This window comes from Odocoileus virginianus, chromosome 26, assembly GCF_023699985.2.
Source record: "Odocoileus virginianus isolate 20LAN1187 ecotype Illinois chromosome 26, Ovbor_1.2, whole genome shotgun sequence".
Taxonomy (NCBI): Eukaryota; Metazoa; Chordata; class Mammalia; order Artiodactyla; family Cervidae; genus Odocoileus; species Odocoileus virginianus.
In genome coordinates, this window is record NC_069699.1 from 39,741,736 (window position 1) to 39,767,701 (window position 25,966).

Sequence of the window (25,966 nt, forward strand, 5' to 3'; positions counted from 1 at the left end):
ACACCCCAGCGGATCCATGCCTGCAGAGAAACCCACCCTGGCACCTTGCGTAATAGTGACGCACTGGACTCGGCTGACGCCCACCTCTGTGTTCACGGCATGGACACTAACTGCAGCCACCATGAGGTGGGCAGATCTGTAGGTCTTGACGTGGAAAGTTCCTTAGGATGTCAGGTGACAACAGCAAGCTGTACCACAAGGCAAACAGCACTAAGACCATAGGTACTTAATAAAAGCAAAACTCCGTGTCCGCTTCTTCAATGAACTGACTAGCTAAGCAGCCAAGTGGCTAAGACTGAAGACCAACAGAAAGACGATCTGAAGGTCCTCCCTTGATGTGTTAGCCATCCTTCCTCCTGGGCCCAGAGGGAGGGAGGGGGGGAGAAGCAAGATGGAACTTTACTTATTTCCTCCCTGCCCATATTTTTTACAAGCTAACGCGTCCTATTTGTATCAAGGATTAAAGATGAATTTGACTGTTTGGGGATTTTCCCCTCCTCTGTTAGGATCAGAATAAGAAGGAGCCTGGCCGAGACAGGTCTTACTATGGATTCGATATGTTTCTAGGAGCCCAGGGACCACTAAGGGAGTTGGAGGTAGGGGACCTCCCCAGAGGCCGTTACATGCATCACAAACTCTGCGCATCCTCAGAATGAAGGATGGTGTGTTGAATTGCCTATCAGTGTCCTGATCCTAAAAGGACCTGGCAAAGGGAGACAGGTGACTGCAGTTTCCCTGGGGAGAGCGGGCAGCTGGCTTCCCAGGGCTTGCAGAGCCCCATCTGCTCTTCCCTGGGGTCGGCTCATTGCAGACGAGAAGTAGAGGCAGGGTGTTACCTGTGGAGCCTCCCTCGAGCCCTGCGCCGTAGGCCGACACCAGGGCGGGATTCCCCGCTTGTCCAGGCTCCCCGACGCGCACTTTGAAGGGACTTCCAACCACGTGGCTCCCGTTGAACTTGACGTCGATCGTGTGGACACCATTCTCGTGGGGGATGAAGCGAACAGCATACTTGTCTGGGAGAATGAGCAAAGGCAGAGAGTAAAATGGGGCCCGTGGACACAACCCTGATGGGTGGGGACAGGGGACAGGGGGAGGGCCCACCTGAGGTTACTAATAAGACCACGGTTCTACCGCAAACCTGGCACCCAGTGTTGGTGATCTAAACCAGATGGGCCTATTGGCATGTTCCTAGGCTGCCCTGCGGGAAATGCATCCAGGTCTAGAATGCAGTGTTTAATCCCCTGTGGCCTCAGCCTCAGAGGGACGCTTCTTTTATGGAAAGCTCACTTCTGGCAAAGTTTCTCCGCTTGGCCACTTGAAGGGAGGAAAAATGGTTTCATCAGACATTAATGCTCCTTAAGTAAGCTCCAAGCTAGCAGCTGCCCCACAGGGCAACAGCCAGATTTCTCACTCTGCCTTTGGGTCACAGCATGTGACCAAGAGGATCTTGGCAAGAGGATCCATTAGCTGAAATGGGCACCTAGGATATCCTCCCATCACGCACCCCTCGACAGCCCCCTTCTTTCCTGACGGGCTCTCAGCTGGGAGGCAGAGTCTCTTCTCCTTGAGTCCGTCTCGGCCGCTCCCTAGCTCCTTGTACCCTCCACTCGCTTTAGAACTTCTGTTGCTCAAAGTTCCACCCAAACCCTCTTCCAGTCTCTTCTGGACTCTCCCCACATGGAACTGCCACCCATATATCCTTCAGCACTGCACCAGCCCCCACCTGGGACCCACTCCTCCTCTCAGAAAGCCAATGTGTTTCAAGGGAAACTGATCCCACGCCCAGGCATGGTCCTCGATTGGGTCAAGCTAGTGGGGAAGCGGGAGGGGAGAAATCCCCTTTCCCCCAAGCCCAAGCCAATTAGCACACAGAAAGACTCTTGAGGAGAGGATGTTTCCCTTGATTAGTGTTGTGTGCTGCTGCAGCTATCTTGCCACCAAGAGGAAGGCTGTTGCAAAATGAGGCCCACAGATCAGAAGAGCAGAGATGTTTGGGGCCATGGGGAAAGTAGCTGAATGGCTGAATTAAATTGTCACTGAAACCCATCTTAGATCCTGAACAGATCTCTTTAATACATGTAATGGACCCCCTTTATTATGTGAGTTGGTTTGAGATGGGTGTTCTGTAATTTGTCACCAATAGCATCTTGACTGTGGCAGGCTAGTGGTCTCAGACACACCTAGGGCTTCAAATACTGCCTGGGGCTGAGGACAATGCTTAAAGATCTATTAAACATTCCCTCTTGGATATCTTGCAGACACTGGAAAACCCTTCAAAAAATAAAATATTAAATTATGTAATAAGGCCTCGACCAACCCTCGTCCACCCATGGTCACTGTCCTGAGTTTTCCTAACTGAATCATCGTCTTTCTAACCTATTGCCAAGCTACATGTAACCTTCCTGGGTTCACTTTCATTCCGTATGGCCAATTGCACTCTGGCCTCAAGTCCTTCCTCTGCATTTCTAACGCTGCTGATTAACGCCGTTTTCTCACATGGACCACTCTGGGAGCATCAGCTCATGACCATGTCTTTCAGATGAACCAAAGCATTCTTTCTAATGCGGTCAGACTCAAACCATGATCTGACCAGGGCACCCAGCAAACACTCAATAAGGGCAGTGGTCGCAGGGCCTGTCCTCAGGCATCAGGGCCCACACTTAATGTTACCTCCTCTGAGAAGACCTCCTGACCTCATCAAGGCAGAAACCCTCTTCCTCTCCTGCTCTGATCATCGTTACCATTGGATTCTCAAATCTCCTGTGCTGTTGGTCATCAGCAGGGGTCCTCACCAGGGCACTGCATTTTTCTGGCTCACTCTCTCTAGGTACTCCTTCTGTGTTCCTCCTTGAAGAGCAGGAGTCATGTCTTCCTTAGTCTTACCTTCCTGTCAACTCTTGACACTTCATATATGTTCACAGCAAAATGGTCTTGTTAAAGCTGAATGACATCACACAGTTCCATACACCAAGGTGGCAAGCAAGAAAATCCCATGCTATTAAGTCCTACTGAGGACTCAGATTATCACTCTCTTTTTTCTTTTGGCAGCAAAGCTTGCAGGGTTATAGTTCCCCAACCAAGGATTGAACCCAGGCCCTCAGCAGTGAGAGCGCAGAGCCCTAACCCCTAGACCACCAGGGAATACTGCAGATTATCATTTACATCAATCAACCTTCCCTTCAGAGTAAACAGAGGTCAAAGTGTACTTATTCATTTCATAAGGTCAACAATAAAAATCTGTGATATTTACTTAAAAGATGAGAACATCACAATGAATGTCATGTGAAAGAATCTGAAAAACAGCTGAAAAGAAAAACATATTTGTTTAAAAAAAAAAAAAGAAGGGGTGTTATATCTCAAAGCCTGTCCCTAGCAAATGTCTATATCCTCATTTGTAAACAGCGTCTGGCAGTAGCAAAGGGAATCTGAAGACTCCTCCGTTGGGGGGAGTCACTTGCAGAAACATTCCTGGGTGAGGGCGCCGGCACTTACCTGGCTCCAGTTCAGACACGTGGCATTCCTCCACGGCTCCAGAGGGGCTGTGCACCTTTGCATCGATCTTGCCTTTTGCCCCGTTCAACCTTATAGCAAAGGAGGCTGGCTGATTAACTTTTAATCCCGATTCCTAAGAAGTCAACACATGAGACACGTTACAGCCCTTGGCGTTCTTGCTTCGCAGCACATACCACCCCGACCCAGGATTCTTGGAGGGACAGTTCTCGTGCAAATAGGCCTAGAACATGTTTTATTACATAATACTATCTGGCAACAAAAGAGCAGGTGAGTAATTCCACATTTCCAGCATTAAATATAAGAAAGCAGAGATAAACATCTGCACAGTCTTGTATCTAAACCATCTTGACTGAGACATGGTTCCTGGGTTTGGAGACTCCAGACATCCTGGTCAGCAGGATTAGTTTCAGCATCCCAAACAAACCTATACAGGCCAGAAAACCCAGGATCTTTCAGATCCACCCCCAGCAACCACCAAAAAAAAAAGAAAGAACAAAAAAACCCTTCCATTCTCCACCCCAGTTTTAGGAGTAACCTAGCAGCTGATAAAACCATGCAGTCACTAACATGAACAAGGTTTTTTTAAATCTCATGGGTGGAGATGGAGAGAACTTTTAATAAATCTGTAAAGGGCTATCCAGGATTTTTCTTTCAAGCAATACTGCACAGTAGTTAAAAATCAGCAGGACCTGAGGTTGCTGCCATTTCCTAGGTATGTAACTACTGCTGAACCTCTCTGAGCCATAGTTTCCTCATCTGTAAAAATGGGCATGATAACTAAAATCTACCTCAAAGAGCTGGTGCAAGGATTAAACGAAGTAGTGCATTCAACGCACTCAGCATAGGGCCTGGCCCATACATCGGATAGTTTTAAAACAGAAATGTCAGCTTCTCCTTATATATTAACACACATTTAGAAGTTTTCAGTGTCCCCTCACACCCCCCCCCCCCCCAAGAAAACATGGGAGAAGTATAGCTTTTGCTCTTTCTGGATGAGTTTTACTCTCCATGGTTTCTCCTGGAAACTGTATCCTCCGCTGGGAAAAAGGGATTAGAAGTTCAGATGCTTGAGATATTTCAAGATTTGCCAGTCCTGAAGAGCAAAACTTTACAAGGCAGCAGTTTTGACGTAAATTTGGTCAGACGGCTACTCAGATGATAACTCTCAAGCAGCATGGCTCACACTCAATGTGACACCGCGGCACCCGAGGGTCTTGTGAAAATGCAGATTCTGATTTAGTAGGTCTGGGCTGGAGCCTGGGATTCCAGGTTTCCAGTAAGTCCCCATGCAATGCTGAGGCTGCTGGTCCAAGGATTACACCTTGGCAAGGTGCTAAAGCAGTGCCATCTAGTTTAGTAGTCACTAGTCACATGTGGTTTTATATATATAAATACAAACTGAAATATATATATATATATAAACTGAAATATATATATAAATATATATATAAACTGAAATCACTTCAACTGTAAAATTCAGTCTCTCAGTTACACTAGCCACATTTCAAGTGCCCAAGAGCTACAAGTGGCTCATGGCTGCCCCTGGAGATATGGGACATTCCCACTGTTGCAGAACATTCTACTAGACAAAGCCACCCTAGAGGTTACAGACAAGGGAGGACTGAACCCAAAATTACAGTCTTTGATCACCAGACCACCCCCATCCAACCGCCTCCCCTACAGAATGCCAGCCGACTCCAATTTTCTAAAAAGTCTCAAACGCAAGACAAAAACAAGCCTGTCTTTCCTAACCAGCCCCAGATGTTGCATGTAGCCTGCTAGTAAACCTCCAGAAAATACTTTACATATCCCTTGGCATCAAGTAACAAGGGGAGAACAGGGGACCAACTTGACATATAAGTCCCTCCTGTTGTTGCAGCTGGTTACAAAAGCTTAATGGACACACCAGCCGGCTGCACACTTATTTCAATATTTCATGACCAAGCTGTCATAAGAAGATTTGACAGAAGTCTCTTGGAGGTGACTACTCCACATCCGCTCCTTTTGGATGGAAGCATTTACATTACCTGAATCCGCTTGCCACTAAATCCTCAAAAGGGAGATAAACACCTCGGAAGATCCAAAAGAAATCTTCGAGATGCATGAAGGCAGCTCTGAGCCCCTCAACAAATGCTGGGTTTATCTCCCTCCGTAGGTTTTAGTTAAGCTGGCCACAGAAGCGACTTCTGTTAAGAAGCCTTTAAATGAAACACAAGAAAAACATCTGCACTGCCATGACCAGTCAGCACCCTTGGTACTCGCCAGAGGCCGCTTCAATCTGTAGACTGTGACTCTGGTTGGGGTTCTGTTTGGGTTCCCTAATGTTTGGGACAACTAGCAGTACCAGCTTTCCTTCAGAAAGAGTCAGACTCTCAAATATAAACCAAGTGCATGGACCCAGGTCCAAAGATACCGATCATCAATCTGAAATACAAGGATGAGTTTTCATCCATCCATTATTTTCAAGACCCAGGGGCCGCTGATGGTTCTAGAGAAATCCCTTTAACCAGAAATCATCTTTTGGGATTCTGGTGTTATTTCACAGCCAGATTGCTATAGCTGACTCAGACAGCTAGTTATCTTCAGTGTCCTAAGACCCAAAGGCATCCCCAATGTTCTTAGTTTGCTGAAGACTCTAATCCAACCTTGAATGGCGTGCCCTCTTTAAGCCAGGGCGAGAAACAGCACTTCCTGCCATTCTAATAGGTCGGGCTACATAACCACCTGCCACAATGCCAGGACCGGCATTAACGTGGCGGCTATTAAGAGCAAGGTTCTGGAGCCTCACCCAGCTGGTTCCTAGGAACTGTATCTTCTCTGCACCTCAGTTTTTCTATCTTTAAAAGGAGGGTCAAGAAAAACCTATTCACCAGGCTGTTGCAAGGACTGGGAAGTAACACCGGTACAATTCTTAACACAGTGGCTTGCACACACTTATTATAAATAAATCAGCCTCATAAAATAAATCACAATTGACTTTCTCAAGGAAAAGGAAGCCAATGATAGCAAGCTGAACATCACAGAACTGTTAGTTTTGTGTTTGTTTTGTTTTAAAAGCCCTCCTTATCCCTTAACCAATGATTAACAGGCCTTCTTTGTCTCTCTTGGATAAATATTTAGAAAACAAACCCATTCCCAAATGCTAAGGAGTTTTGTTGACTGTGGCTGCTTTTTGCTTGCCCCAACAGTCTCCTGTCCTAAATGTGACTCTGCCCCGGGAAAGCTCCCCTACGACTGGCGGCATCTGTGGCCAAAATGCGCCAGGGCCCTTGGCACAGAGTCAGAGATTGAAGGGGCCGTGGGAGTCCAGGGCCTCACTGGTCAGGCTGTGGCCAAGGAGATGGATGTTTCCTTGCGTCTCACCTGAAGGCTCAGAACAGTGAGGCGGCGGGCATCGTCCGAGGGCGCGATCACTGGTACCAGGTAGGGACTTTCGGGAATGTGCTCGTCATTGAACTTGATGGACACCTCGTAGTTACCTGTGGGGAGAGGGGAGCCCCACCATGTCAGAGGTTCCGGGAGTGCAGTCCCAGAGCAGCTGCCTGGTTCTGGGAAGAAGAGAGATCCCCTCACTGCCCACAGCCCCCCGCCCGTGGCCGTGACTGACTGGTTCAGACAGGGTCACACGGCTCACACCAGGCCAATGCGATTTTCTTAGTTGAATGAGGGCATGTATTCTTTTTTTTTCCCCATCTTAGATACTGTGTTTAGCAATTTCAAAGACTAAAGCGCTGAAGTGTATCTTTTGTGCTTTGCCTGTGTATATGTGAACCCACACACACATTAATATCTGGCGTGTATGCCCAATTTCTTTCCAAAGGAGAGGCTTATGGCCAAGCGTTGTATCAAAAATGATATACTTAAGAATAAGAAGGGCCTCATGTAACTAGGATCCCATTATTGATCCTGAGCAATGAAGAGTAGGACAGAAACTGTGAGAACAGGGGCAGAAGCAGAGTGATGACTACAGAAGAGAATCCAGTCAAGGAGTAAGGGCGGGGATCCTTAACCTGGGCCCAACAGGACTGCTACACAGGACTCAGCAGATCCACCAAACTTGAATGGGAGAAAACTGTATCTTTATTTCTACTAACCTCTAACTGTAATTTAGCATTGCCTTCCTCTAGAAATACTGACAAGAACCCACAGTGCATTAAGAATTGTGATTTTTGTCACCAAAAAACAATCACTTTTCAGTTTTATATGTATCCTGACAGAGCAGTTACACTCCTTACCACTTAGAAACTACGGCAGTTGACAGACCATCACAAAGTCATATGATTTAACATATTCATGAAAACCTATATACACTGCTACATTACTTATCTGTTCCTTTAAAAAGATTTTGAAAACAGTACTTTAATTGATTTCTTTAATGATCCAAAGTAATTTATTTCATGTGTTTAAAGATATTTCCCGAGATGGTCCCCAGGGGCTTCACCAGATGCCAAAAGAATCCGTGGCACAGGAAAGGTTGAGACCCCTGCTCAAGGGAGCTCAGATGCTGAGGCCCCTCTTCCGGGGCAGACACGCCAGCCTCTGGTCGAGGCGGGTCCAGAGAGGCTGCTCAGTGGGGACAATGAACCAGCTGAACAACAGTACACAGTGTGAGGCCAAGAGAGAGGCCAAGAGACAAGGAGAACAAGATTTCCTGCTCCTTCAGGCCTCGCGGGATACACCACAACTGGATTTCTAGGAGACATTCCCATGTGCCCATACAGAAAAGCTCCTTTTCTACTGGTGCTAGCCCAGTGGGTTTCTATTCCTTACAACCAACCATCCCCAAACAAGGATAATGTCCTCCACTGGGCCCTGAGTACCTACCAGGTTCCTGGGCAATATAAGACACACCACAAGATCCGTTTTTATGGTCATCGAATGTAATCTCAGCCTTACTGGGGCCCTCCACAGCAATGGAGAGGCCCCCGGCGCCTGCCTCCCGGGTCCAGATGCTGAACTCCGCTGAGACAGAGAAACATCTGGTCAGTGACTGAGCCCTGGTGCTGGGTTTCGTTTGTTCCCAGCGCTTTCCTCTTTGTCTAATCCCAAGCAGAGCCCAAGCAAGGGGCACTGCAAATGTGTGCTAAGTACCATCCATGACTACACAAAGTTCATGGCATCAGAGCGTCTTCTGAATACATGCAAACCGAGCCAGAACAAGAAGAGATTGTGCAATTTGGTTTCCACAGATTTTCCCACCCAGCAAGCACCACTGCAAGAGACCACTGCCATCAGTTTTAAAGAATTCCAGCATGTTCCATACCTGCAAGATGCTCAGGAAACAGTTTTATGACCCTGATCCTTTCTGAGACACTCACAACACTCACCCTTAAATTACAGACTCCAAGAAGTCCCTCGGGGAGACACTTGTTTAGTTTTGGGTTAGCAAGCAACTCCCAAATGTCTTTAGCCACAGAAGCCTTGTTTTAAAGAAAGCCCCTTCATGCCACCAGTCAGAATCACGCACACAAAGTCTTCCTTTCAGAACAGGGCGAAGGGTGCAGGGTGCTCACGCCACCGGGCTGAGTTCAGTCTCCTCAAACAAAAAGAAAGCTGCCCAGAACGCTCACCCGGAACTCCGGCTTCTCCTCGCTCCAGGCCAGGGCCGCCTGCCCGGACCTTGTGGGCACCGCCCTCGCCCAGCGGCCCCACGGTGAACTGGAAGGGGCTGCCGGTGACGTGCTGGCCGCGGTACTTGACGCTGACCGTGTGAACGCCCATCTCCTGGGGCACGAACCGGACGCAGTGCGAGTTCTTCCCCACCGGCACAATCTCCGCCTCGGTCACGCGGCCAGAGGGGCTGGTGACGTGGGCCGACATGTCACTGCTGTCGATTTCTGAAAGGGGGCAGGCAGAAACAGAGGAGGGTCGGGGTGAGGGCCCGAGGTGGGACAGGACACGCAGGGCAAGCAGCAGAAGGCGAAGCGAGTGCAGCCCAGGGGTGGGGGTGCTCAGGCTTCCTCTCATCCAGGCTGGATGCCTGCCCTCCTGTCTCCCTCAAACCCCTGGGTGCTTGTCAGCATGGAGACAGCATGGCCCTTCCAGCCACCCACTGCAGAGAACGTTCTGGGGGCACTGACAAGCGCTTGCACAGCCCTCCTGGCTGGAGCTGAGTTAATGAGTTAATTCTGTCAGAATTAACTCAGTTAATTCCACACAGAGCTTTCAAACCAGAGCCTGAGCTGATAGTCACAGTGTGTAAATAACAACGATGATGGCTATAGATGTTTCTAAGCCAATGTGACATGGGGCTATCGGCATGCTTACAGGGGCTCTTCTCCATAGGTAAGAACAGAAAAAAGCACTGTCAAGAAGCATCGACAAATGCTAGGTAACAAATCTAAATGCATTCAGAGGAGAAAGTGAACTTGGGTTGGTCCCAGTGGCAAAGGGAAAACCACGCGTGAGCGAAGCTTTGAGCAAACTGAAGACCAGAAGCCATGCTTCCAGAAACACGGCGCCTTGGGTCCCCAGTGCTAGGAAGCAGACCGTGTCTGTTCCGCACGATGTGCTCAGCCATGCCGGCGACTGTGCTTGCATGACGTGGTGGAGACAGGCGCGCCGCAAGCCAGGTGACCAAGTAATGCCATCACCGAGGATAACACAAAACCGCACCCTCCAGCCCTAAGGGCTCCAGGTAGCAGCTCATGACTCTGAGCCCTGAGGAGGCAGGAAGGAGGTTGAGGGGAGGCCAGCCCACACGGCCTGGGTCTGCAGGACCTCTGCTCCCCTCTAGTTGACGAGAGGGGATGCTTTAGGTAAGGAGGGGGAAGGGGAGTCTTCACCAGTTATCAGGGAGCACTGAAAAGAGGAAGGAGTCAAGAGTCAGACGAGACTTGAGAGAAAGGGTAACGGTCCTCATCACACAAAGAGAAGACACAGACAGGCAAAGGGAACAGGAAACATAATTCCCCAAATAAGGAAAGTGAAGAAATGAAAACACAGTTCATCTGCCTAGTGACTGGAGAAATGGAACTGCAAACTTTCTTTCCATCAATGTGAGAAATCGCTACTCAGTACCGGTGGGGAAATGGAGAAACACCAATTTGTTTTCCGGAGGACTGGCCGCCGAGGCATAGCAGCATCTGAAATGTGTGGGCCCAGCAATCCCATTCCTGGGCATCAGTCCACTGTGATGACAGATGTCACAGGGCACTGACTAAAGAAGTCAGGGATGGAGATGAGAGTACCTGAAATGATGATGCATGTACCTAGAGGTGAGACGGACTGTCAGGCAGCCAATCAAAGATGATGGGGACGTGTATTTTAGTGTGGAAACATGCCCACAATATAGTGAGCAAGAAGTGCATCAGTGTGGCCAGAGATGGAGCCTGTCTGTCTAGGAGGCTGGAGGCACCCTAGGTCCAGCTCTGGACCTCAAACATGAACCACAGTCTCCATGAATGGTGGGATACCAGGTGACACTTACTTCCCCCGGTTGTGAACACATGAACTCTTTTTCTTTTTTTTGACCACATAGTGAGGTTTATTACCAGTGTTTTATTCCCCAACCAGGGATTGAACCAGCACACCCTCTCTGCAGTGGAAGTTTAGAGTCTTAACCAGTGGACTACTAGGGAAGTCTGGCACATGAATTTTTATGATCATAATCCATGCATCTCTCTTTAAGGACTCTTAGTCTGGACACTACAGTAATGAGGTTTTTACCGACATCCAAAAAGGAAGAAACCATCAAGTACTGCTGTGAAGGCAGAGCAAATGGACATGGGACAAGTTAGGAAAGACGGGAGACACTGTGGAGTTTTATCTAGAAGCCAGAAGTTCATCACAACATGAGCTTCATCTGAAGACTGTTTAGATTTTCTGTCTCCATAAAATCTACAACTCCACATCGCACATGCCAGAGGAGCCTCAAGTGACTTACACAGCCACTGCTTAATAGAAAGAAACTGGGCCACATTTCAGACAGACTAAGGCTGCTGACTGGCTAATTTGGGCAAAGGGCTAGCTGTGGCCCAGCCACCCACCCAGCCTTGCATCCCAGCCCTCATTCCAATTTTAGGAATGAAAGGGACAAATGGGAATCAGAAGGATGTCACTGGGCTGACACTTCTTTGCAAATATGATTATCAGTAGGGTCACTTGCCCACTGCTAGTCCAGTCCAGTGAATTCTCAAAGCTTATCTGTTTTTCCCCCAAGGGATGTGATAAAGCTATTTTCACCTGGAAGAAGGAAAAGTAAGTAGATTTACTTTTCATGGATAGGCCTCTGTGAAAACAAGTAAATAAACAAAATTAAATTCAAAAAGTAGGAAAGGGTAACCCACTCCAGTATTCTTGCCTGAAGAATCCCATGGATGGAGGAGCCTGGGAGGCTACAGTCCACGGGGTCACAAAGAGTCAGACACAACTAAGCAACTTCACTTTCACTTTCAAAAAGTAGTCCCCCACAGCAAACACGGACAGTACCTTCTGGGCCAAGCCCGGACACCCAGTGGCGCCCACTGCCTGGACCCACGAGCCCCTCAGGCTCACCTGGGATTTTCAGGTTCAGGTCACAGATGCTGCCAACAGTGGCCACAGACGGGGCTCGGCTGGTACGGGTGATGCTCTCCTTGACTCTTCCCTCCCCGCTGATTTTCACGGTGAACGGGCTCCCTGCAAAAACCGAGACAGCCCTTGAGAGCGGCCCAGGGCCCACACACAGTTTACAGAAAACCAAGCACGGAATGCAGAGAGCAGAGGGGACCACACATACCAGGCACGTGCTCGTCAGCGAACTTGGTGGAGACGATGTAAACGCCAGGCACGGTGGGGAAGTAGGAGACCTTGCAGGTGCCGTCCTCCAGGTCCTCGGTCTGGATGTCCACCTTGCTAGGGCCTTCCACCGCCAAGGAGATGCCTCCATAACCTGCAACACAGTTGCCCGGGGCCACGATGACAGCAACTCATCACGAAGGGGAGCTTGATGAATGCAGAAAGGACCCCCATCCCAGCAAATGCTCCAGACAGCAGAAAAGACAGTAACAGTGGCCCTGTTGGACAGCCCTGGGCAGAAGAGTCAATTACAGGTTCCTGAAGTGAAATAAATAACCTGGCTGAATATGGCCTTGACCATACTTTTTTCTCAAGGCTATCTATTAACATCCCACCGACCACCTGTCCTGCAGAACCCACTGGAGAAGATACATACCCCTCCTGCCTCCAAGAAAGGCATGCACTGCCTGGAGGTTTATTACCAGCTGCAGGCCTGAGAATCTGACATTTCCAACTGCTCCTAGATGCCTTGGCTGTCCTGCCAGGGAACCGCTAAGACAGCAGATCTAAAGCTTTAAGAACTTGAGGAATCAACAGAGAACATCAGCCTATCAGGACCAGAAATTCTCCAGCTCCTTCCCTGGGGAATGTGACTCTGTCCAGTCAGTGAAGCGGCCTGTCACTCATGAAGGCAGAAGATCATGACTCTGGAAGGTGGAGTAGCTTGGAGTGTGCCAAGCTAATCCAGACCATCCAAGAGCAAACAGGAAGAAATTCCTCATTTCCTTGAAAGTCCTGCTCAGCTAAACATGACCTTGGCCAGCTGGCCCAACATTCTTAGCTTAGGATGAAGCAAGGAGACCCTGGGAAGCTGAGAACAATGGTGGGAGTATCGATAATGAAACAGCTCACGGCTAACCCTGGGCTGCAGTGATAACCACATCTAAAGATCGATAGCTTGAGGATGCTCAGAAAGAAAAGAAAGCTGGCAGGATAAAAAGGCAAAACAATCTGAGCAAAAAGAAGCCCATTCCAAAGGACTGGGCCTCTTCCCTTGGGTCCACTCCCACACACACCTGCATCTCTTGTGTCCACAATGAAGTCAGACATCTCGAAAGTCCGGCCTTCTGACAGGCCACGGCCATAGACTTTGGCTCTGCGGGCATCCCCGATCTCCGACTGGACCACCATGATGGATACGGGGCTGTTGGCCACATGGTTGCCGTTCTTCTTGATGCTGACCAGATGTTCACCCACCTCCCGGGGGATGAAGGAGATGCCTGGACCGGAGCACAGATTATTTGTAAGGTGGGAGGGTGATGTAAAGGGGAGGAAGCAGAAGGGAGACAAGCTTGAAAGAATGGAAACAGGACTTCTTTCTTGACTTTCTAGCAATGTCCAAGAGGGTTGTTAGCATCACAAGGTGGAAGTGCTTGGATTCTGACCATGCACATCACATCATATTCCAGGATGCTACCAATCTCCCACAAAAGGGCTGGGATCCCTGACAAGGTGGGAATCCCCATCTCCCACTCAAGATGGCAGCCTGGGCTCACCAATGTGATTGTTGGGCAGCCTCTTCAGGAGACAAGGCTCGTCACGACCGGACGGGGCCTTGATGCTGGCCGTCAAGGTGCTGAGGTCAGTCTCGCTGATGTCGAGCAAGAAGTCGGCGGCTGAGCCCAGCTTCACCTGAGAGCACCGTCTGTTGTCGTCTGAGAAACACCATCCCCAACATAGCTCGGTTACACATGGTCACCCTAACTCTCCAGAGTCCTAACATCACACACCATTTACAGGTGGACAGGCAAGAATTAGTTAAGCAAAGTTAAGTGGAAAAAAAAAAGTGCCCCGGACAAGGAGCAGACCTAACCAAGAAAGAATGATTGCTACTTATGCCTGGTTACAGGGACGACTAGTAGCTGGCAGGAACTAGAGACCTGGGTCCACACAGACTATGTTTATATCCCATTGAGAGCAGGATTTGAACACAGAGCACAGTGGGAGTCAGGAGCAGAGCTCTGAGTCAGATAGTCTCCACCTGAATCCCAGAATACCGGTGAACCTAGCTAAGTCACTGTCTCTCCGACCCTCAGTTTCCCCATCACTAAAAGGGAGACAAAAATCTAAGAGTGATGTTGATAAGCATCTTTGAGCTCATCCACTCATGCAGTACATATTATTTGAGTGCCTCTCTTTGAGGGCTTCTTTTTTGGACCCTGAAGTCAGACTGGCACAAATAAGTGCGTAAAAAAAAAAAAAAAGTGCCTGAAAAATGGTTGCTTGCTTTTCCCGGGATTGCTGGCTGAAGGAGGAATTTAGTCCATCCAGTGTTGGCCTTGCACCCCTAGTTTGTTCCCAAGGAGTTGCTATGAGACTTGATCTCAGACAGATGCCCAGCCTGCTGCTCTGGGTCTGAGGGGAGAGGTCCTTACTGGAGCAGAAAGCCCGGCGACTCTACCTGTGATCTTGGCTGTGAAGGGGCTACCAGGGATGTGTTTGTCATTGTACTTGACCAGAATGCTGTAGTCGCCCGGCAAGGTGGGCAGGTAGGTCACCGTGCACGTCCCATCTTTGTTGTCAATACAGCTGATTTCGGCCTTTGAGGGTCCCTCGATAGCCAAGTCCAGGCCACCTGTGAATGGGAGGAGAGGGAGGGGGAGACCATCAGGGAGAGGGTTTCTTTGTTTCAAAGGGGATCAGCACTCCTCTGGGACAGCCCTGATGCTAGGACAGACAGACCAACACTAGCCATGGGAGCCACAGGCAAGGCGGGTAGGTCAGAATAAAGTGATTGACACAGTGAAAAGTGCCATGGGGAGCACACTCCACCCTCGGAATTCTTCCTGCAAGTGACCCTCAAGTTCTGTTCTTCCAGATGGGTGGGACGAGGAAGGGACGGAACCCCACTAGCCAAGCACACATACGGGAGAGAGTGTCACACACAGAAACATCGCTGCTGATTGGGGCTGGATGCCACCGAGAAGATCCCATTAAAACCACACATTAGAAATGTCTGTGATGACAATGGGCACAGGCATAGAGCTTTATCTAGAATAAACTGCTAAATCATTCATGTGGCCCTGGGGATACATGTATAGGTACAAAAAAAAAGAAAAATGTTACGTACCAAAATACACTTAGATTTCAGGCAAGTCACAGACAACACTTCATAGTATGACTGTGACTTTAATCAGAACACAAAGGACTTTAAAATTTCTGTTTTGGGTAAAAGACAGAGGAGCTCTAATAAGAGATTCATATGAGAGAAAAGACAAGATAGATTCTACCATTCAGGAGCCTCATTTTTAAAGGCTTCCACGGAACTGCATTCCCTAAACTCTCCAAGTGAAAGCAGACAGCCGAGAACTACAGTACCTTCTCCTGCGTCCTCGGTGACGATGGTGAAGGTGGCGGTTTTGTTGGCCACTCCGTACACCAGGCCCGGGCCGTACGCAGACACGCTCCCACTGTTGGGGTAGTTCACATAGAACTGGAGCGGGCTCTCTGGGTTTGCAAAGAACACACACAATGTTGGGACTCATGGAGGGATGATTCAACTAACAGCAGGGTAGGCGTGTCCTGGGCAGGGCAGAAGCAAGAGGAGACTGCGGGGCTCACCATCCTAGGACACCCAAGGAGGGGCTACTCACTATGGACCCTTCAGTGATCACAGGAGACAAACAGTCCTGAGCTGGAGGGAACAGCTCCACAGAGTGGGAATGAGCCCCACTACATGCAGTGTGACTGGGAGGGCCTTTCGGAAGGACATTTGCTTCTGGCTTTCAAAATTTGTGCACTCAGCCCCAGGAATCCTTCTCACTGTGGTCCTCTGGCCCACCTACTCCAACCTCCAACCCTGAACAAGCACTTCCATTTTCAGAGTGGTCAGATGCAAATTAGGAAAAGACGCCACAGTCCAATGATTGGGGGTTGGTTAAATAAACACTGGACTTGTAGGTCATTAAAAATAATGAGGGAGATCTATGTGTACTAACTCAAGAGATTATCCATATGTGTTACATTAAAAAGAGAAAAAGGTGTTTTTACTACCGTTTAATTATTTATAAGACATACTTCATTTGCAATGAAAATACTTGTTCACCACGTTGAAAGATGACTGGGTTTTTTTGAGTATTTTAATATTAACTGGATCAAGGCAGGGAACTAGCAAAAGGGAAAAAATTAAAATTTAACAATTCTTCCTAAAACTTATATAATTTTTTTGGTATGCTGGAGAAGGAAAGACTTTTAAATGGGAAATTTTTATTCTTTTATGGTTAATTATGATTAATTAAATACTTGGTAAAAGTAGAAGACAAAAATAAAAAGGATAATTGCTATATTAATAATATTAATACCCTATATAATATTAATACTCACTATAATATCTATATAATAATACCCTATATAGTAATACGGCACTAGTGGTAAAGAACCTGTCTGCCAATGCAGGAGTCATAAGAGATTTGGATTTGATTCCTGGGGCAGGAAGATGCCCTGGAGGAGGGCATGGCACTCCACTCCAGTATTCTTGCCTGGAGAATCTCATGGACAGAGGAGCCTGGTGGGCTACAGTCCATATAGTAATATATACCCATTATAATAGACCCTTATGTAATATCATTTTCCCAGTCCAAAAGAGAACAAAATTGCATGTTTATTTGTTGGCATAGAGAGACAGTTGTGGAAGTAGAAGGAATATGGTAGGAAGACATTTTTTTACTTTCTCTGTATCTGCATCTTCAGAATATTTAAATAGAAGCAGATAAATACACTGTTCCTTTGAACAAATATTATCCTTACACATAAACTAAATCAAACATCAAACTGGGAGAAATATTTGCAACTCCTATAACAAAGGGCTAATCTCCCCAATATTTAAATTGCCCTCAGAAACTGATACGACAAAGGTCAATAATTGAACAGAAAAATTGAGCCAAGGATACAAATGTCTAGTTCAAAGAAAAAGAAACAGATATAATACTTAGCCATATAGAAAGTTGCTCAAGCTCACTCATAGGAGAAATGCAAACAAAGCGATACTGTTTTCTAACTATCCATTTGGTGAAGATCTAGAAATTTGACGGCATATTCCACTGGCAAATTGGTGGAAAAGCAGGTGCTCTGTGACATGGTGGGTGGATGTGTGAACAGGAAGAGCTTTGCCGAGACCTGTCAGACAGACAGCTGTGCCTGCATCCTGCGAATACTCCCCTGAGGACCCAATCTCTGAGACACACCCTGTAGGTATGAGAGGACGGATGTGAAAAGCTATCCACTGCAGCAGGACTAGTGGTTGCAAAAGGCAGGAAAGAACTCTACTGGGTCCTCGAGCGGGTGTACACGTGATGTTCACCCGAACGGTGGGACACCATGAACACACTCTTACTATTCAGACATGCAGAGCTCTCCAGGCTATAATGTTAGGTGAAAAGAGTAAGGTCAGAATAATGAGCAGTGAACACTACTGTTTACAAAACAAAGAGGGATTAAAAATCTGTATTCGCATCTCTCGAAGAGTCTTAAAACTTATTTGGAAAATCTAAAGTAAAAAATCAGTAACGGTCAGGTTCAAAGAGAGGGTAGATAGGGGATAGGGGTGGGAAGGAAACCTTCCTCCACACTGTTTTTAAACTACTTGGCTAGGTTACATACTTAAAATATTACACTAAGAAATAAACAACTATTTAAACAATTTAAAGAAAAAGGAAGTAATCCTGTGCTGGGCTTCCCCAGTGGCTCAAGGGTAAAGAATCTGCCTGCAATGCAGGAGACGCAGGAGGTTCCATCCCCAGGTTGGGAAGATCTCCTGGAGGAGGGCGTGGCAAACCACTCCAGTATTTTTGCTTGGAAAATCCTCATGGACAGAGGAGTCTAGTGGGTTACAGTCCAACACGTCACAAAAATCCGGACCCATCTGAGCACAGCACACATGTGCTAGTGGATGGATGTGAAATTTGAGCTGGCTTTCCTTGTCAAGGGCAGAGTGACAATAAAACAACATATCCTCTTCTCACAACCTCTCCTCCTGTCCCAAACCCTGATGCTGCCTCGGGCTCTGCAGGCCAGGCTGGAAAGTCCCTCGACAAGTCTCACATTTTTTCTCCCTGCTTCACCCCTTGGCCATGCTAGGCACAGTGATAAAGACAAACAATCCCAGACTGAAGGGCCTGCACTGTGACCCGGGACACTCGGCTGCACCTGTCCCTGCTGGAAATTAGCCGGATCTGCTGGGGTCACAGGCTGCTTGGTTCTGCAGGGAGGCCCACACTGCATCCCCAAGTCTGCCACCAAGAACTGCACAGCATCTGACTGAACGACTGACGACAGCCTCCCAGGGTTTTACTCCCTGACTCCTGGAGGCCTGCGGGGCTGGGCCGCAGGGGCGCGGAACCCGACTCACCAGGAATGTGGCTACCCATGTACTTGATGTGCATCTCATGGAGGCCAACCTCCGTGGGGGCGTATCTGACCGTGACCGTGCCATCCTTGTTGTCCACAATCTCGGGTGTGGCTGTCTTCCCGGAAGGCATGTGAACCTCTCCTGTTGGAGCACATGGAGACAGGACAGTGACCCCACCAAAGACTGTCCCGCCAGAAGCCGAGCACAGAGGCACAGGCGACCTTCACAACAAAGGTTCTCAGACCCAAGAACACTCACTGCTGCGTAAAACACCAAGCTCCGTAACAGGAAGCAGAGACATACCTGCCTTCATTCTGTTCTCTTGTGTTTCCACAAAATGCAGCAGGCAACCCACAAGCAAAGGGTCTTTTGAACTGACAGCCATCAGAAGCTTAAACAGGACTTGAGAAGACCACATGACCAATCAGATCAGTAAAGCATCAAGTCAGAAAGAAGCAGGCATTGAAAGAAGGCAAGGAGAAGTAACTCTTACACAACAGACCTCAGGGAAATGTCACATCTGGAAGAGTGGAAGAGTAAGAAAAGGCAGGAAAAGGCGGGGGAAGAGGAAGCTGACAATCAAGAGAGATATCACACAGTGGCTCTCCCCCTATAGACAATTTCTAGTCCTTTCTTCAGCATGCAAGTTATAAATGAACCCACTCTTCAGAAACACACATAAATACACAGAACATTTTGCGATCTCCGGGGCTCATGGACCAACTCCCTACAGCCAGGGATGCTGGGTTCTGAATCCCAGGTCTGGGGAACAGGTGGAACCAGCTCCTGAGCACCGTATGGATAGCTAGTGAGAGCCAGTGAGGACAAGAGGGCTTTCCCAATAGTGCTTACCGGTGATTTCTCCTTTCCTGACTGCAAATGGAATGACCAAGTCGAAAGGCTTAAACCCCAGGCCGTTCATGTTGCTCACTGGGACATAGGCCTCTTCTGTTACCTAGAAACAGGAAGCAGCGGTCACTGGGTAAAGTGGGCAACACTTCCCCAGTGTGGGCTGGGGAAGCTGCAGGGGGCGGGTTAGAGCAACTGGGAATTTTGCAAGCTCGTCCAGCCAGGATTCAAGGATATGGCTGCCCATGCATTGTGGGCTTTGTCTAACTGGCTCTGGGGTCAGAGTGGACAGCACCTGAGGGCTGGATTGGAGGAATCATGCTGACCAATTGCTAAAAATCCCTAGGCTGTTTGCTTGTGAAATTCCCAGCAGTGCCCACGGGGAAAGTGGAAAAGTGAGAGACAGCAATGTCTGTGAGTCCCAAGAGGTTCCACCTGGAAAGGTTTAGTTGCTGGTGGCCTGGAAAAGAAGGTGCGTTTTAAGTGGCAGAAAGGAGCAGCAGTGGCTTTCTCCCTCAACAGAAACCCGATGTGCAAGTGGCGGCTTTGAGAGTCAGCAGGAGGGCTGAGGACAGCTGTCCGTCTTTCTCTTTAAATGTGGAGACCAACTGCACCGAGCGTGATCACAGACATGGTGGCGGGCGATTCGTGGAGCGCAGACGATGACACGGGTGGGTCTCATTAGAGAGAAAGCGGGGGCCATGGTGATGGGCTGATCAGTGGGGACAAACCAATGACCAGGACACCCAGAGGGCTTAAGCAATCCCCCAAAAGCAGGCTGTAGCTTTTCTAAAATGAAGGGTGAGTAAACACAGACGTGGAAAAGGGAAAACATAAAAACAAAAACCAAAAGTGTACCCAGGGCCTGAATCCAGGGGGACATGCATTTACCGGTGCCTCCTTCACAGCTGCGACTTCCCCATCTGTGGCCTGGTCAGTGGCAAATGCAAGTTAGTTGGGAATCACACTGGAGGGACATCACTACTCAGTAGATTCTACCACCCAAGGTCTTCCCTCCACCCCCATCTATCCTGCCCAGCAGGGAGCCACTCACTGCAGCGGGAGCCCATATTCTTCCCTCCCTTTGTGGACAGCCAGCTGGCCTCCTCTCTTTGAATGTAAAATACACCTGACCCCTGAACCCATGACCCCACTTCTAGGAAGCAGAACTATAGAAATACTAGCAGGAGAGTCCATAGGTATGTGATGTATGCAAGGGATTTTACTGGTGCTATTCATTGTCGGGACAGGCTAAAACAACCCAAATGTCCATCTGTAAAGGAGTTGGTTAAGGAAATTATGTAAGTGTGCACAGTGGACCCCAGTGTAGCCACTCTGAAGAGATGATTGTGTCTGATCAATTAATATAGAAGGGCATTTACAGCACATTGAGTGAAGGAAGCAAGATGCAAAGCAATGTGCATGGTGTAAACTGGTGTGTTGTTTTTAATATTTTGTCTTTTTTTTTTTTTAATTATTTATTTGGCCATGCATTATGTGGGATCTTAATACCTTGGCCAGGGTTCAAACCCATAGCTCCTGCATTGGAAGCACAGCGTCCTAACTACTAGATCATCAGGGAAGTCCCTGGTGTATTCTTGTTGTTGTTGTTAATTTGGCCATGCCACATGGCATGTGGGATCTTAGTTTCCTGACCAGGGGTTGAACCTGTGGCCCCTGCATTGGAAGGATGAAGGATGAAGGATTAACCTCTGGACTGCCAGGAAAGTCCCGAAACTGATATGCTTCTTGTACAAGTTAAAAAAAAAACCTAACACTGGCCACCCCTGTAGCATGAGATCGGGAACGGGGACTGGTGTTACTTGGTATGTGTCAATAGTAGTCAACGTTCTAAAAGTTTTTATAAATTCATTTTTTCAAAACCAGAGACTTAAGGGACAGCCCCTTCTCAGTTCCCTCTTCTACTACAGTGAAAGGACTGGCGAGACCTTCCCGGTGGTCCAGCGGTTAAGACTCTATGCTTCCACTGCTTGGGGCACAGGTTCCATCTCTGGTCAGGGAACGAAGACCATATGCCATATGGTACAGTCAAAACATAAATAAAAACAAAAGAACTAGAAATCCTCCCCTATGGAGGAAAACTTCCGTGCCCATGTTTGGTCTTTCCTGTGAATTCTGGCATGTCAGAAAGGTGCTTCACTTACAAAGGCAGCTTGGCAAACTTCAACATTTGAAACAGCCCTATTCCCCGATTCCCGGACCATCTCAGACTGGGGGCGAGCCCAGGACACCTCCGCGGGTAACATCTTTTCAATGGCTGTGCCGTAGCCTTTGATGAATGACTCCTCAACGGCAACAGGCAGAGAAGCTGCAAAACCCATGCCTTGCTGTGCGCCTCTGTGTGATGTATTGAAACGAACCAGCCTGCTGGGGCTCCGGCACATATTGGCTACAAAGAAAGTACTGGATGCTCCTGTCCCTTTGGCCCCAAGACTGGAGGGAAAGGCAGGGAAACTACCCACAAGAGGCCAATCAACAAAAAGTCACCCCAACCAGGAAAGGCTGGAGGAAGTTCAAAGAATGAAGACCTAAATCGTGTGCCGAGTGTCACCCTCTTCTGCCTTTGGCAGTCGTTGGCAGGGGTGAAAAGCATTTACACAAAGTAGTCTTGCTTTGTATGCATCCCAGGGCTGAAGGGACATTCCTCCTAAAGAGTTTGGCGGCCCCCACTTTAGGTTTCTGACTCATCTGCTAGAACGGTCCTTGGTGTGCCCTTCCGATTTCCTCATTCCCACCCTCTAAATGTGGTCTCTTTTCCCCAGCTCATTACTCTAATAGGATGGCAACCTCTGCCCAATCTAACCAACCAGAAAAAACTGCTGTGGGCTAAAACAGATCCTTAAAGCTACAACTGGGACTTCTCTGTAAATTAGGACACAAACTCTCTAGCTGCATCTCTTTCTCTCCTGAAGGAGGAAAACACTCCCAAGTCAACAGTGTCAACCGCTGACAAGTATCTCCATCCTTGAGACATAAAAGGGCTCCACGTCTCGGGCACAATGTTTATAGATAAGCAAAAGTCTATGGAAAAGAATAAAGGTACTGATGGTTTATAGGGTGGGAGACATACGTGACCTTCTACTGCAATGGTCTTCATGCCCTTCTCTGTTGCTGTGTAAAGTCAAATCATTAGAAGGAGCTTTGGAGGCCATGCATGCGGCCAGGCCAACCGAGGTCTGTGAACTTCGTGGTCTGCTCCCGTTACATCAAAGGACATCAGTGAGGACAGTGCTCGGCGACAGTGCAGAGCGGGCAGCCTGAGTTCAGCAGACTCAGCCTGATCCCTGCTCCTATGTGGCATTTGTAACAGGGCCAACAATGCTTAGTTTTAGGGGTGAAATGAAGGACTTCTCCTAAGGTTTCTAACCCCTTTTCCTTGTGTAAGAACCTAAGTAATCAAAGGAAGATCTAAATGTCACTCAGACTTGAAAATTAAAGGGTCTAGCCATTCTCTGGCCCAGAGGATTTGCATAATGCCTTCCTTTTATCGCAGATGTTCCTAGCTTCAAAAGACAAGCTACTTCCCTCTTACCATCAAAGTTCTGAATCTTTCCAAAACACAACTGGAGGTACTTTGAGTCCTGGTACATTAGAGACAAGTCTGTAATATCAAGAGCATGGGAGCCTCTCTCCTCCGGGAGAGGAAAGGAGGAAGAACCAGCAGAAGGAAAAACTGTAATGTTTTACTTATGGACATTTTTTGGGTCAAAATGTAATTTTTCTGAACTGGGCTTAGGCCAGGACATGGCCTAAGACCCAGTAGCATGATGGATACTTTGATCGCCAATATGATTCCCTAAAATCACTTAGAGACAAAGTATCCTTAGGTCTCTACAGATTATTGCAAGATCCTGATTGCTTAAGGAAAAAAAATTTTTTTAACAGAAAAAAAAAAAAAACAAAAAAAAACCAAACTGGCCCAGGAAGTCTCAGTCCAGGTTTAACAATCAGCAGCTGTTACTGGCTGTGCTAACAACTACAAACTCTAGAGAAGGTAGTTTCCTTACCATGACAGTGAAGGGACTGTTGGGAATATCGACGCCACCAAAGCGCACATAGATGACGTAGGTGCCCGGCTTGGCAGCTGTGTAGAAGATGTCATAGGTGCCATCCTCATTCTCGATGACATCGGCCTCAGCCTCAGTGCCGTCTGGGGTCAAAACTGTGCAGGTCACTTTGCCCTTTCCGGCGGTCTTGGCATCGACCACAAAGCCCACTTCCTCGCCGGTTTTCACAGTAGAGGCGATTCCAGGCCCTGGAGAAAAGTTTAGGAGGAAAGTGTGGGAGCTTTGACCACAGACATCTGCCCTAGAGGCCCAAGAACAAACTGCACACATTTGTTGTATCTGTGAACGAACGTCAGACCCTCAGCTGCTGCTTTGCAGAGGGATGGCCTAGAGATGCCCCAGGGAAGATGTTTCTCCAGGAAGCATTCTATCCATCACTTATTAACTAAATAAGGAGCATCTGTGAGTTCTGAGTGACAATTGTATGTTAAACCCACTTTGCTGGCATGCCAGGGTATGGGGATGAAGGCTGACTTTCATCAGCAAACACATCCTGGGCATTTAAGTGCCAGATACATACAAAGGGGAGCACACCAGAGTCTCAGCTCTCAAGATGCTCAAAATCTAACTGGGCAGATGGAGGCAGGCTGGACACTAAGAATGACAGTTCAGTCTGCAGTGGAAACACCAAGGGAGGAGTAAGTCACAAAAAATAATAATAATGATAATAACCAGGGATTCCCTAGCAGTCCAGTGCTTAGGATTCCTCATTTTCACTGCCTGGGACATGGGTTCCATCCCTGTTTGGGGAACTAAGACCCCAAAAGCAGTGTGGTGCAACAACAAAAAGCAGTCAATGATTATTCTTCAGAGAAGCATCCTACAGCACATCTAGGTGAAAGCTCAAAGATACATCCCAGGGTTGCCCCATCGACAGAGGCATTCCTGAGAAAGGGGAATTCTGAAGGATGGGCACTCTAAGCTAAGGAAGACTCACAACCTTTGCCTCCAAATGATGACCAGTGTCTGCCTCCCCTCATCTATGGCACCCCTTTACTGATGATCCACAGACCAGGGAGTGCAAAAGTATGAACTGAAGGCACCCTGGAAAAAAAAAACAAAGTGTGTGGGAGCAGCAGGGAGTGATAAGCACACAGAGACAGTGAGCAGTGGAGGGAAGGTGACAGTCTGGCCCTGAATGGCAGGCTAAGAGGAGGGGCCAAATGAGACCCCAGGCTGAGCAGTCTCCTGCCTCAGCTGGGGGAGGCAGAAGAGCCTGGAAAGCCAAGAGGAAGTCCCCACCTCTTCAGAGTCCCTTAACCAGCAAGATCAAACAAGGCAATCCTAAAGGAAGTCAATCCTGAATATTCATTGGAAGGACTGATGCTAAAGCTGAAGCTCCAATACTTTGGCCACCTGATGCGAAGGGCCAACGCAATGGAAAAGACCCTGATGCTGGGAAAGATTGAAGGCAGGAGGAGAAGGGGACGACAGAGGATGAGATGGTTGGATGGCAAGGAAAAGACTCTGATGCTGGCAAAGATTGAGGGCAGGAGGAGAAGGGGACAACAGAGGATGAGATGGTTGGATGGCATCACTGACTCAATGGACATGAGTTTGCACAAACTCCAGGAGATAGTGAAGGACAGAGAAGCCTGGCATCTGCAGTCCATGGGGTCAAAAAGAGTTGGACACAATTCAGCAACTGAACAACAACAACAGGTTACCAAAACACAATCCAGCTGTCCCTGGAACAGCATAGACCTAAGAGGGGGCAGACTGACCAATGTTATAGAATTTCTCAGTTTTGTGGTGGGTGCTGAGCCAATTTATAACCTTGCCAAAGTTTGGCTTTTACAACCTAAAAGCAAGAAGCATTTCTCCTTTCAGAATAAGATGAGAGAAATAGGAAACATCTAGGGTAGACCTCTGTAAAGTTTTATTTAAAGAGAAGCAAATCTGTTTCCTTTCAGAGATGGAGATTTATGGTTTGAAATCTGCTTGAAGCAGCATCAGAGTTGCCCATGATACTGAAATGGTTGTGTCTTAGAAATGGAAGGAACTATGATGCTTAAATATTCCTAGAAAATTCCTGAGACACTCAAACATAGTCCTGAGTACTGAGGAAAAAGCTAGGTCCTCTAATGGGTTTCTCTAGTGCTGGCCTGAAATGCTCTTGAGTAAATCTCTAAAACTAAACAATCTACTTATGAAAGGCATACATTTGATGTTTTTTAATGGGAGCTACCATCACAGTTGAAATCTCAACAAATCACCCACTTTGAAAGTAATTATAATAGTTTCCACGTGCCAGGCACTGTGCTAATCACTTCTCACGTCTGACCTCATCTGATCTCTCTGTAATAGCCCTGTGAAAGTCTCTGATCCTTGGAAGAACTTCGTGAACTTAAATGTTTTCCAGAAAGGCCTTCCGTCTAAGCCTGACTGAGGC

General features: G+C 47.9%; 1 protein-coding gene across 4 annotated transcripts in view; it reads right to left on the bottom strand.

Annotated features, from left to right (window-relative positions):
* FLNB (filamin B) overlaps nt 1–25,966 on the bottom strand; it is a 139,372-nt gene that overhangs the window by 7,417 nt on the left and 105,989 nt on the right. For 2 of the 4 annotated variants that reach the window (XM_020887415.2, XM_020887418.2), the window contains 15 exons: nt 23,515–23,762; nt 20,345–20,416; nt 19,490–19,592; nt 18,638–18,778; nt 15,610–15,738; nt 14,693–14,866; nt 13,788–13,946; nt 13,308–13,511; nt 12,233–12,385; nt 12,010–12,132; nt 9,084–9,350; nt 8,338–8,475; nt 6,877–6,992; nt 3,493–3,625; nt 837–1,013 (listed from right to left, as the gene is read on the bottom strand). In XM_020887415.2, the coding sequence (XP_020743074.1) occupies nt 837–1,013; nt 3,493–3,625; nt 6,877–6,992; nt 8,338–8,475; nt 9,084–9,350; nt 12,010–12,132; nt 12,233–12,385; nt 13,308–13,511; nt 13,788–13,946; nt 14,693–14,866; nt 15,610–15,738; nt 18,638–18,778; nt 19,490–19,592; nt 20,345–20,416; nt 23,515–23,762 (2,337 nt within the window). The remainder of the gene's footprint in view (nt 1–836; nt 1,014–3,492; nt 3,626–6,876; nt 6,993–8,337; nt 8,476–9,083; nt 9,351–12,009; nt 12,133–12,232; nt 12,386–13,307; nt 13,512–13,787; nt 13,947–14,692; nt 14,867–15,609; nt 15,739–18,637; nt 18,779–19,489; nt 19,593–20,344; nt 20,417–23,514; nt 23,763–25,966) is intronic. The other 2 variants (XM_020887416.2, XM_020887417.2) reach the window with 2 other exon arrangements.